Source organism: Octopus sinensis, linkage group LG23, assembly GCF_006345805.1.
Source record: "Octopus sinensis linkage group LG23, ASM634580v1, whole genome shotgun sequence".
Taxonomy (NCBI): Eukaryota; Metazoa; Mollusca; class Cephalopoda; order Octopoda; family Octopodidae; genus Octopus; species Octopus sinensis.
This window is the reverse complement of record NC_043019.1, coordinates 3,947,063-3,960,762: the sequence shown is the minus strand read 5'-3', so window position 1 is coordinate 3,960,762 and position 13,700 is coordinate 3,947,063. Positions and strand designations below refer to the sequence as shown.

Below are 13,700 nucleotides of genomic sequence, written 5' to 3'. Positions count from 1 at the left end.
GAGTGAGAGAAATTTAGTAGGCCCTTCAACCCCACAGGTCTGTCTTACCACCCAAATGCTGGTTTGTTTTGCTCATCACATCAAGCTAAACCTAATTATTAAGCAAACCCTGGCACAGATTAATATCTCCTCAGTCCAGGAGCCGTTGGGGTTATCCCGAAGTGGTGGAAAGAGACCAGATGGTCTTACCCTCTGTCCCTGGGTCAGAGGTAAGCCCCTCATTTGGGACACCACAGTCTGAAATTCATTTTTTCCCCACCACATCCTGGATGCTGCAATTAATGGGAGGGTTACTGCTTCCGTAGCCGAATAGAAGAAAACCCTGAAGTATTGGGACCTAACAGTGAACATTCTCTTCCAACTTGTGGCATTTAAGACGTTCGGAGGGACTGGGCCCCTAACTGAAAATTGTAAAACTGAAACTAGTTTTCTTCATAATAGTTCTGTTCTTGCATTGTTATGATATAATCTCAATATTATGATATAATCTCAGTGTTATGATATAATCTCAGCGTTATGATATAATCTCAGTGTTATGATATAATCTCAGTATTATGATATAATCTCAGTGTTATGATATAATCTCAGCGTTATGATATAATGTCAGAGTTATGATATAATCTCAGTGTTATGATATAATCTCAGTGTTATGATATAATCTCAGTGTTATGATATAATCTCAGTGTTATGATATAATCTCAGTGTTATGCTATAATCTCAGTGTTATGATATAATCTCAGTGTTATGATATAATCTGGCCGTGATAATGTCCTAACACTCAGAATGAAACATTATCTAGAATTCATTTTTGGGTAATAATACTTTACACTCGAATAAGGATGTGATTAATATCACTGTTTCCCTGTCTCTGTCTCTGTCTGTCTCTGACTGTCAGTCAGTCTCTCTTACTCTCTCTCTCTCTGTCTTTCTATCTCTCTCCTTCTCTCTCTCCTTCTCTCTCTCCTTCTCTCTCTTTCTCCTTCTCTCTCTCTCCCCGTTTGTACAATTGTGCATGTATACTGATGACTCACAGCTCATTTTGTTAAAACCTGTGTGGAATTCCAGTTACGTGTGCATCTGTCTCCGCTTTCAATGATAATACACACATGCATGCACACACACACACATACACACACACACACACACACACACACACACATACAAGTATGCGCTTGCTCACACAAGCACACGTACACATACATATGTTCATACGTTCACACATACATACACACACATACATACATACGTACGAGAAACAATTATGTCAGCAACTTACTGGCACATTTGCTGGTGGCATGTGAAACAACATTCAAGCGAGGTCGTTGCCAGTGCCGCTGGACAGGCTCCTGTGCAGCTGGCACATAAAAAGTACCATTTGAGCGTGGCCGTTGCCAGTACCGCCTGACTGGCCCTCGTGCCGATGACATCCAGCTGAAGGGCATCAAGTTGTAGAAACTCTGCCAGATCAGATTGGAGCCTGGTGCAGCCATCTGTTTAGCATGGAAAGCAGATGTTAAACGATGATGATGATGATGATGAATATACAGCAAAATATATTAAATACTTTTATAAGTCAATACTGTTTTCTCCTGTGTTAGCAGTGCTATTAAATCACATGTTAAAGACATCTCTAAAGATTTCCTAAAGAAATTATAGCCAGCACTCATTTGCTTCGGATACAAAACACCATAACAAACCACTGCTGGTTACAATTTCTCCCGAAAATCTAAAGAGATAACCGTAAAAAGCTCTTATTTTTATTTCCAGTCATACTAATCTTTTTTGGTTTCAGTTTCAAAGATGTAAAGGAAACTTCCAAGATATCCAGCACGACCATTACTCATTTTACTCTTGATCTAACAAAGTCAGTTCCTTGATTAATTAACAATCTATCTGGGACACGAGCAATTCAACAGCAGAATCCTCTACGACTTCTTCGAACCCTCCATCATTTGCAAGTGTCCCATCACCTAAGTTTGATGTAGACTTTGTTCTTGTGGAAAATTTATAAAATTTTATTTTTCTAAGCATCATACATAGTTGAGGGTTCCACTTTATCCCATGACACAACAATTATCTCTTCTGTTTATCTTCACCAGAATTCCAGCTTTTGAAAATTCAGAAAGACGAAAGAAATTTCTAAAGTATCAGTATGGCAACACCATATCGATTACCCCCCAATTACATGAGACAGCAAGGCAATTCTGGCAGACACTTTGTTGGACGACATGATGAGAGGGAAAAACTGAAGATCTTGATCAAGGATGAAGATACTCAAATAATACAAGTTTATGGACTGCCTTATGTTGGCAAAACAAGTCTTGTGAAAACTGTAAGAAATTTACTATTGTTTTCTCATTTTTTTACGTTAACCTTATTGCATTTTGCGTTTCTGTAGGTTATTAGGGATTCTTGAGGTTTACAGTTAAGTTACTGACTAAAGAGGAAAGCATTTCTGGTTCAATCCCATACAATGGCAGTCACTGAAGTCTTTGTACCATTTGGTGAGTTGATGGTTGACCTATGATCAAAGGTATTTCTCCTGTAACCATTCTGTCTATGGCAATGATCATATTATTTAATGTATCCTGTCCTATGTTATGAAGAAGGTGGGCAATTTGGGAGAGGTTTGACTGCTTTATATATTATGTATGTAAGTGAGTGGGTGGGTAGGTAGGTAGGTAGGTAGGTAGGTAAGTAGGTAGGTAGGTAGGTAGGTAGGTAGGTAGGTAGGTATGTATGTAGGTAGGTAGGTAGGTAGGTAGACAGGCAGGTAGGTAGGTAGGTAGGTAGGTATGTATGTAGGTAGGTAGGTAGGTAGGTAAGTAGATAGGTAGGTATGTAGGTAGGTAGGTATGTAGGTAAGTAGGTATGTAGGTAGGTAGGTATGTAGGTAGGTAGGTACGTAGGTAGGTAGGTATGTAAGTATGTAGGTAGGCAGACAGGTGTGTATATGTGTGTTTGTGTGTTTGTGTTTATGCTTGTATGCATCTGTGAACGTGTGTATGTTTGCATCTCCTCGGCTTGACATTGTAGATTTCTTGTAAATGAATGTCGTTAACTTCCAATATTCCATGGAAATTTCCTATAGAGAAATATTTCCTTGGAAACAAGTAAGTTTGGTTTCCGAAGGAGGGGGGCATCTGGCTGTAGAGGGTCTGCCAGTTTGGCTGAAAACTGGTAAGCTGGGGAGCTGCACCAGGTTCCAATCTAATTTGTCATGGTTTCTACAGATGGATGCCCCTCCTAACACCAACCACTGTAAGAGTGTAAGGGGTGTTTTTTACGTGCCAGTTACGAAACACCAGCATCAGCCCTGACTACGACCTCACTTGACTTGACAGATCTTCTCAAGCACAAGAATAATTGATTGATAGACAGAGAGTGAGAGAGGTAGATGAAATAAGAGATGGATAGTAAAAGAGATAAAGCATCTGTGTAATTAACAGAAAGATAATTAAAGAGATAGAATGGCAAAGTGACAAACTGTTTTCCAGAAAGATACTTAGACAAACTGTAAGATGAATATGAAGGAATATAAAGGATACCCTGAACTAATGCATAGACAAAAGAATAGACAAAGAGACAGTTATTGAGAGGGAGTAATAAAGTCAGACAGAGAAAGAGAAAAACTGAGAGACCAATAAAATAAGTGAATCTATGGAAATCTTTGAACTTGTTCTAATGTTATGTTTCTAATATGACAGGTCTGTCAAGAATTGAAGGATGAAACCAACCCCGAAAGACTCCACATAAAACACATCCATATTTCTAATAATAGCAGTTGGTCTGATATTTCCAACATGTACAATACATTCACCAATTGTTGTAGTATCACCAATACGAAATGGACAATTTGTATTTTTGATGATTTCCAGAACATTCAAGAAAGCTTCCTTCCAGGTTTCCAGGAGCTTTGCGACAATGACTTTCCACTGCACCCAAATCTAAAAATCATTCTCATATTAGTGGTGGAGAACCATTTCAGTTTGATGGAATCAGGTTTGGAAAGTGTAAAGTGAGTCCATTGTCCATTAAAGATGCCCAGCTTCTTTTCGGTCGCTGTTCAGACATTGAGACGGATGATGAGAACAAAGAACAAATACACAACATCATCAGATATGCCTGTGGCCTGCCAGGACTTCTTATTTACTTTGCAGAAAAAATCTCCCAGTTTCGTCATAATTTCTCTTTTAATGATATCTACAAAATGATTTGTGATGAAACCAAGCTCAATGACTGGCTGGACGAATGTACAATTAACAGACGTAATATTAAGCAAGAAATGGACAAGTACTTTTCTCAACTCTCTCACGAACAGCAAGATGCTATCAAAGTGCTTTCATATTTTCCTGGAAGATTTTGTATTGAGGAAGCTGTTGAAATGACTGGTTCTTCTAGTCAACCAGCTTCCAAGATGCATGTTTTGATGCCACTTGTCGAACAAGGTTTGATCAGTTCAGATTTAGAATTACAGAATTTCCAAGTACAAGAATTAATACGGGCAATTACTAAACAACAGATTGACAATGTACACAGCAATGATTTGGTAAAGCTCAAATATACAAACATTATTGGGAAAAGTTTGATGAAGGCTCAAGATATTTATGATAAAGGCCTCATATATGAAGCACTTGGAATAATGAACAACAACTGGGAAAATATTTCGTTTCTGATGAAGAAAGGGATTGAAGCACCCTCAGATGGTAGGACATATGGAGTTTATTACGAGGTAAGATATTTTGTCCTTAACAACGTGTCTTGTATCTTGTGTTGTAAGTCAGTCTTTCATATGTCACATTTTTGTTGAACCTGTGTTATATCTTCCCACATCTTTACCATTGGTTCCCAATTGAGGGCCATATGGCTCATAGGGGTCCATATAAGAGTTTGCTGTTGTTAAAATATATCAGCAAGAAATTGGTTATACTTCGACAATACACAAAATATTTCAACAATGTTTTAATACAATTCTTAATAATATTTAAGTACAAAAATAAATGATTTTTTAAACATCGAATGTCTAGGATGGTCCAGTAGAGTAGAATAGCAATCAAAGGGGTCTATAGGTAAAAAACGGTTGAGAAACCCTGCTGTAAGCTCAGCTTAGTGTCTCTTCTGCCCCTTCTTACAAATCCTTTTTTGTTACATCTTATTCTGTCTTGTATTGCATCTTACTTGGTTTTTTTTTCTGTTACATCTTAATCTGCACTCCGGCTACCTTGGACTAAGTGTCACTCAGAATATATTAGGTCAGACTCACTCTAGTTCATCAAACTCAGCCTCTTTGACAGTTTCAGTCTATCCTACTTTCTGTCTGTTCAGATCTGAGTCTGACTCAGTATATCACGTATCAGACCTCATTTGGTTAGTTGATCTGAGACTCAACTGACCTCAACTGTCATGGTTTTAGGGTTTGTCAACAATGAAGGACATGTTATGCCTCCTTACTTTTTTCCACAAGGCCTTAAAGTTAACTCTGCCACCTACATTGGGGTCCTGGAAATAATTGTTAAACCCTAGATAAACTGTGTATGTAATGGAAAGCCATATGTGTTTCAGTAAGACTCTGCACTATCACACATGGCTCTAGAAACACAGGAATGGATGGTTGAAAATTTTCACGATCACATTTGGCCTCCGAATTCCCCAGATCTCAATCCATTGGATTATTACGTGTGGAGCGTTGTTGAGAGAGAGCTCAATGAACATGCCTATAACGCCAAAGGTTCTTTGAAAGCTGCCATAGTCAGAGTAATGTCCAAAATGAACCAGGACCACTTGATTCGAGCATGTAGGGGATTTAGATCTCATATAGAAGCATTTGTTGAAGCTGAAGGTGGCTTTATTGAATAACATTAAAGAAAGAAGTTTCATTTTTATCCTCATAGCATTTTTTGATAAATGAAGTTATTATCTGTTATTATATATCTGGTATTTTTTTATAAACATAAATCTTTCCTCAAATATCTTACGCGCCCTATTTATTGGCTCTGAGTATGCTATGTTGAATTAAATTTTTACTCTTATGAAATTATGATCCCTATTTTGTACAAAAAAAATATTTTTTTTACTATCAAATTTTTGTTTTCTAGATATGAAATTGTGACCATGTACATTTTAAATGTAATTTTTTTCTCTTTATGGGGAAAATATGTGGATATTTATTTTATGACGGTTGTGCAGTGAGTCTAAAAAATTGTGCATAAAGTATAAAAAGTATATATACATGCATACACACACACACACGCACATATATATATATATATACATACACATATATATATATATATGTGTGTGTGTGTGTGTGTGTGTGTAAATATAATATGTGACATTTACTCGGTAGCCAGAATAAAACTCAGAGTTTCGGATGTCGAGGTGGAAATCCACGCCACCATCTCTTCAGTTATCCGGCCATCTGAAAAATGGCCAGATACCTGAAGAGATTTTTCCGATGGCCGGATAACTGAAGAGATGGTGGTTTGGATTTCCACTTCAGCACCCGAAACTCCAAGTTTTATTCTGGCTACCGAGTTATTGTCACATATTATATTTACAGATAAATTCCTCTATTTACATAATATTGATGTATCTTTCTTTTGTTATCTTACCGTTTTTATCAATATATATATATATATATATATATAAATATATATATATATATATATTAAGTATAGGAAAGAATGGAGCTGACCGAAGATTTAACAAATTCCTTTATTTTATTTTCGACATACGTTTCGAAGTCTGCAAGTCCCTAATTCCGAGTGAATAAGGAGTCCATTATGCAGCTTTCTCTTCAGGAAAATCCAGGAACTTAATTCTCCAACAAAATGCACAACAAGCTTTTCGACGACTGCTCACGAGGAGCCCATAAAAACAATGATAAATAATGTCTATTTATATGGGGTGACGCCAGATTGGATGAAAGCAGGAGAAATTCTCCGTTGACATAGTTCAAGGGCAGAATCAAGGTAGGAGAAGGAAGGTATAGGAAAATTAAAGAGAGTGAATGTATTCAGTATGACTGGTATTTATATTTGATTTATTTTATGAATGAGTGCTCGAATGTATGAGTGTGTAAAATTGCCTTAATGAGTGTGTGTGTGTGCGTCTTTGAATGCGTGAAAGTGTGTGTGGAAGGCAGAGAGAGAGAGATAGCAAGAATTAACGGTCAAGAACTGAAAAGACTGTGTCTGTGTGTTCGAAAGTGTCAACTTAATAGGGAGAGGGCGGCCACAATAGCAATGACAAGATACAAGGTTACTGTTGGGATTGGTAGTAGTTCTTGGCAACTATAAGAAAGTCTTTTATACTAAAAGGGATGAGATATCACCTTTCAAATTTTTTAGGAAATCCAGGGGTTATCTATATTAGACTTCATTGGTATGAGAGAAAGGTATGCTTTTTCCAGTGTAGGCATCTGAAAAAACTCTCAACAATTGAGTTTATTAGTCGGCCTCGGGCAAACAGATTATGAAAGAGTTCGGACAATTTCTCCTGCTTTCATCCAATCTGGCGTCACCCCCTATAAATAGACATTATTTATCATTATTTTTATGGGCTCCTCGTGAGCAGTCGTCGAAAAGCTTGTTGTGCATTTTGTTGGAAAATTAAGTTCCTGGATTTTCCTGAAGAGAAAGCTGCATAATGGACGGACTCCTTATTCACTCGGAATTAGGGACTTTGCAGACTTCGAAACATATGTCGAAAATAAAATAAAATAAAGGAATTTTGTTAAATCTTCGTTCAGCTCCATTCTTTCCTATACTTAATATATAAAACTTCAAATGTCCGCACTAAGGCACGGATTTTATGCCCTATGGTCGTTACTTCAACCGTGCCTTTTCTGTTGTGAGTTTGCTACCCAGGTATCGGTTATCATTCGAATTATCCGTAATAAGATAATTCATTTGTCTACTTACACACACACACACACACACACACACACACACACATATATATATATATATATATATATATATATATATATATATATATATATATATATATATATAATGCATTAAATAATCGCCGTATTCCAATTTCCTTCACTTTTCAATGAATAGCAGATGAGTGACTATCCTCAGACACGACACAGGATACGCTTTCACGCTTTTGGGGTAAAGTTTTCAGGAATAACCCAATAGGTTTACTATTAATTCTGTGAAGTATTCATGGGTCCTGCTAGTTATTATTATTATTAATTTTATTCAAGGAGTAAGCTGTCAGAATCGTTAGCATGCTGGACAAAATGCATTGCGACATTTCATCCGTCTTTAGATTCTGGGTTCAAATTCCACTGAGGTCAACTTTGCTTTTCATCCTTTCAGGGTCAATAAATTAAGTACCAGTGAAACACTGGGGTCGATGTAATCGATTAGGCTCCTTCCCAAAAATTTCAAGCCTTTAGTAGAAAGAATTATTATTATTACTATTATTATTATTATTTCCCTGGGGCAGCAAAGATTTGAAATCATTAATATTTTTCATAAAAACATTGATTTCATATTTTGGAACGAGGCCAGCAATTTCTGGGAAGAGGAAAATTGATTTGAACTCAGAACACGAAGACAGACAAAATGCCACCAAGCATTCTGTTTAGTGTGCTAATGGTTCTGCCAGCTCACCACATTATCCCTACAGACAAAATATTAACACATGTTACTGTCTTTGTCTTTTAGATAACATTAAAAGCCTCAGATATACTGATGCTATGTCACCCTAGAGATTCAAGGCAGTTTTTCCAAGCATGTCTACAAAACTCCCTGTTATTTGGTAATGAAGAAGAACAAGCGTTTATGAATATAGCATATGGTGTATCATTGACAGATTTACCAGGTATGATATGACTATGATGCGTCGTAAGTTTTATCGTAATAATTCCAATGTGCACTCTACGTCCTATCTCTATTCTTTCTCCCTCTATTGTTCTTCCTTTAGTTTTTCCCTTCCTCTCGTTCCCTATTCTTCTCCCCTACTCTTCACCATTCGCCCTCTCTCTCCCTCTTCTTCTTTGACACTCGTTGCTCACACGTGACCAATGGCTATCTATCTTTCTTTCTTCCACTTCCTTCCTAAAGACAAGATATGCATTTGCCTGTCTATTCTGAAAGCTCGTTTTTCCAGCGTTTCCCACGTCGCATTGTCTTGGCTTGGCAGCCCTCACCATTTGTTTTTACTATTTTTGTTCTTGCTGTCCTGGTTTTGTTAGAACTTTAACCCTCCGCAAAAAATCTCAAAATTTATTTAATTTGCTTTGTGGGAAGGACTGTTTCAATGTAGTCACATCTTGTCCCTACCTTCGAAACAGGGAACAACTGTTGAGGGGAATGTTCTTTATGTTGCCTGTCTCGCTTCTCTATTTATTTCTTTTGTTCTTCAAAAGAACTTCGCTTTCTATGGTTTTGCTTTTTTCTGTTCTCGTTTCTCATTTTGTTCCCGTTCTTTTGATGTCCTGTAAACGTATATGCATGTATATATGCATATATATGTAGGTATGTACATATATGTATTTATACATGCGTATATTTATATTTTATTTATATTATTATATTATCAAACACCACACATACATTTCCAAGTAAGTTTTATCTATATATATCTATATATATATATCTATATCTATATCTATATATATATATTATATATATATATATATATATATATATATATATATATATATATATATATATATATATATATGTATGTATGTGTGTGTGTATATATATATGGGGGGGTGTGATTGTGTATAGAAGAATATATTAATAAAAAGAATTCCAACCTTGTCCGATTTTCACGTTTTATTTACAATCTTATAATGATATATTATAAGATAATATAATATAATAGAATAAAATAAAATAAAATAGTAGAATGTTAAATGTTCATTCTGATTGAACTAGTACTTTCATGCATTAAATTCTGCAATCTTCAGGTTCATGTAGTAGTGGTGACAGTCATGCTTCACAATTTTTTACTGTAACGAGATGATTGAATCTGTGCCTTAAATACAGCTGGGTAGGCTCCAGATTGCTAGGTTTTGCGAACTGTATTCTGACCAATCAGTGTGTAGTATCACTCAATTACTTAAGCTGATTGGTTGCTTGGTTGAGCTGATTGGTTTAGGCGTCACGCTTTGTTGAACATGTCAAGAGTCCTGTATCTTAACATTTCTAAAAATAGCCCAAAAATTGATGCTTCGCCCAGGGTTAAGATACAGGACTCTTGAGTAATTGAGTAATTGAGTAATTGAGTGATACTACACACTGATTGGTCAGAATACAGTTTGCAAAACCTAGCAATCTGGAGCCTACGCAGCTGTATTTAAGGCACAGATTCAATCATCTCGCTACAGTCAAAAATTGTGAAGCATGACTGTCACAACTACTACATGAACCTGAAGATTGCAGAATTTAATGCATGAAAGTACTAGTTCAATCAGAATGAACATTTAACATTCTACTATTTTATTTTAGTCTATTATATTATATTATCTTATAATATATCATTATAAGATTGTAAATAAAACGTGAAAATCAGACAAGGTTGGAATTCCTTTTATTAATATATATATATATATATATATATATATATATATATATATATATATATATATATATATAACGGGAAGCTTTATGAAAATAAACAAAAGACGAAGGCAGGTGGAAAACAAACGAACAATTGTATTAGTATGGCGCTCAGGAAATATAAATAAAACAAGTCTTTAACGTTTCGAGCCTACGCTCTTCAACAGAAAGATACACAGAGAGAGAAAAACACAGAAAGAAGGAGAGAAAAAAATGCGTGCAGTAGCTAACGAATCAACATGGCGATCTGATTTCGGCCAGAGGTCAAAGATCAAACATGAGACGCGAGAGCGAAATAAGGGGAGATAATAGGGTTGATAAAAGGGTTGAGGGACCAGCTAAAAGTGCGTGGGAGGGGTCTGGATGTGTGTATGTATAGGGTTGGTGTATGTATTAGTATGTATAAGGGTGTGTGTGTGTGTGTGTGTATGAGAGAGTATTAGTGCGTAAGATTGGTCTGGACGTGCGTATGTATGGGGTTGGTGTATGTATTAGTATGTATTAGTATGTATTAGTACGTATTGGTATGTATAGGTGTGTGTGTGTGTGTGAGAGAGAGTATAAGTGCGTATGCGGGGTCTGGACGTGTGTATGTATAGGGTTGGTGTAAGTATTAGTATGTACTAGTATGTATTAGTACGTATTAGTATGTATTAGTTGGTGTGTGTATTAGTATGGCACATCATATGTGATGTGATGTGTAAAGTCATGTGGTGTAGTGAGGAGAAGAGGGGGAGGGGAGAAGAGGGGGAGGGGGAAGAGGGGGGAGAGAAGGGGAGGGGAAGAAGAGGGGAGGAGAAGGGGGAAGAGGAGACGATGGGGGAGAAGGGGGAAGAGGAGACGATGGGGGAGAAGGAAGGTGAGGAGGGGGATGAAGGAGGAAAGAGGGAGAGGAGAGGGGAGAGAGAAGGGGAGAGAGGGAGTGAGGGAGCAGAGGGAAGGGGAAGAGGGAGGGAGAAAGAGGGAAGAAGGGAAGGGGAGTGGGGGTGAAAGGATGAAGGACTGAAGAAGTAGGGGTCGGGGGGAGAAAGGATAGGTGAGGAGGGGGGAGAGGGGGGTTAGATGAGGAGGGGGGGAGAGTTGAGACCAAATGGCGTATAAGAGCGAAGAGAGAAGATTAATTCCTGTTCACGGCGCATACGGGAATCCGGATGGCCTCTGTGTAAGGACAAACCGAACACAGATAGGTGTTGCAAGGAGTGACCGGTGGAGCGGAAATGGCGTGAGACCGGTGTGTCGTTCGCAAGGTGGATGTCACGAAGGTGTTCCGCGAACCGGTCAGCCAAGCGGCGTCCCGTTTGTCCGATGTACAAGGAATTGCAGAGAGAGCAAGAGATGCAATAGATAATATTGCTGGAGGTGCAGGTGAAGGAGTGGATGATGGGATAGGGTCGATGGTGGGTGCTAGTGAGGCGGGTGGTGTTGGAGAGGTAAGGGCAAGTGCGGCAACGTGGGCGGGAGCAGGGGAACGAGCCGGGTTGGGAGGTAGGGTCAGGGAAGGAGCTATGAACCAAAAGGTCTCGAAGGTTGTTGGCTCGTTTGAAAGAGGGGAGGGGTCGGTTAGGGAAGAGGTGTGAAGTGGACGGGTCGGACTGGAGATGACGGAAAGCTCGAAGAATGGTGCGTTGGAGACGTAGGGTCGTGGGGTGGTAAGTGAGGGGAAAAGGGAGGCGGGAGACTACAGGGCGGGTTCGGGGAGAGAGAGCAGATACACGGTCCACGGACCGTGCTCTGGCAAGGGCGATGTGGATAGTGGTGAGGGGGTATCCACGTAGGGTGAAGTGGTGAGCCATACGTTGAGACTGAGTCTCAAAGTCATGGTCGTCACTACAGAGCCTACGTAGACGGAGGAATTGGGAATAGGGGATGGAAAGCTTGGTGTGTTCTGGGTGGGAGGAAGAGAAGTTGAGGTATGAGTGTGAGTCTGTGTGTTTGTAGTGAATGGAGGTGGTAAGAGTGGAGTGAAGAATGCTAACCGAAATGTCGAGGAAGGAGACAGAGGTGTTGGAGATAGTGGAAGTGAAGTGGAGGGCTGGATGGAAAGATTGGACGAAAGAGAGGAAGGAATCTAGATGTTCGCGGGAGAGTGAGGTGGCACCGATAATATCGTCAATATAACGACCATATAGTTCAGGAGTGGGACCAGTGAAATTAGAGAATATTTGGGCCTCAACATAGCCAACGAACAGGTTCGCATAGTTGGGGCCCATTCGCGTTCCCATGGCCACTCCCGAGACCTGATGGTAGAACTCGCCCGCGAACGAGAAGCAGTTCAGAGTAAGGACAAGTTCGGCCAGACGAATGAGTGTGGAGGTGTCAGGTACAGGGTTAGAGCGGAGGTCAAGAAAGTGTCGAAGGGCCTGCAGTCCTTCGTGGTGAGGGATAACAGTATAGAGGCTTTGGATGTCCATATATATATATATATACAGAAATAATTTATTCTCAAATGCGTGGTGATGCTAATACAATAGCATAAACAGTATAAACTATCCATATTTAACAGAAAAAATCATTACCAGCCAACTCTTGAGAATAAATTATTTCTGTATCTTTCAAAACAACGCTTCTAAAGCAAACTTTGTTTACTTTCATGCAAACATACATACATCCATACATATATATGTCTATATATATATATATATATATATATATATATATATAAAATATTATTAGAGACAAAACCACTATTTTGCAAAACAAACAAGGAAATTGATTAAGTCTTTCCTTGTTTGTTTTGCAAAATAGTGGTTTTGTCTCTAATAATATTTTATAATATTTTACTATAAAATTGGATTTAATCCTAAATCTGATTTTTTGCCTGTAATTTGGATTTATTCCCTAATATTTATTATTATATATATATATATATATATATATATATATATATACATATATATATATATATAATAGAAATGTGTTACAGAAAGAAAATCTCTCTCTCTCTCTCTCTCTCTCTCTCTCTCTATATATATATATATATATATATATATATATATATATATAAAATAGTAATATGTTACAAAAAGAAAATAGAAACTACACGTGGTAATGTAAGGGGAAAGTAAGAAAAATAGATGAAAATGCACATTGTAAATAAAAAAAATTAACGAAAGA

The 13,700-nt window shown here is 37.8% G+C and overlaps 2 protein-coding genes across 4 annotated transcripts in view; both read left to right on the top strand.

Moving 5' to 3' along the window:
• LOC115223564 overlaps positions 1–4,357 on the top strand; it is a 5,162-nt gene extending 805 nt beyond the window's left edge. The window contains exons 2-3 of one of the 2 annotated variants that reach the window (XM_036512395.1): positions 2,108–2,332; positions 3,708–4,357. In XM_036512395.1, coding sequence (XP_036368288.1) covers positions 2,153–2,332; positions 3,708–4,022 — 495 coding nt within the window. In that variant the 5' untranslated portion in view covers positions 2,108–2,152 and the 3' untranslated portion in view covers positions 4,023–4,357. Of the gene's footprint in view, positions 1–2,099; positions 2,333–3,707 lie in introns of both variants that reach the window. The other variant, XM_036512394.1, reaches the window with a different exon arrangement.
• The window catches only part of LOC115223659, a 232,348-nt gene that overhangs the window by 157,839 nt on the left and 60,809 nt on the right, over positions 1–13,700 (top strand). For both annotated transcript variants that reach the window (XM_036512387.1, XM_036512386.1), the window contains exon 4: positions 8,682–8,838. In XM_036512387.1, coding sequence (XP_036368280.1) covers positions 8,682–8,838 — 157 coding nt within the window. The remainder of the gene's footprint in view (positions 1–8,681; positions 8,839–13,700) is intronic.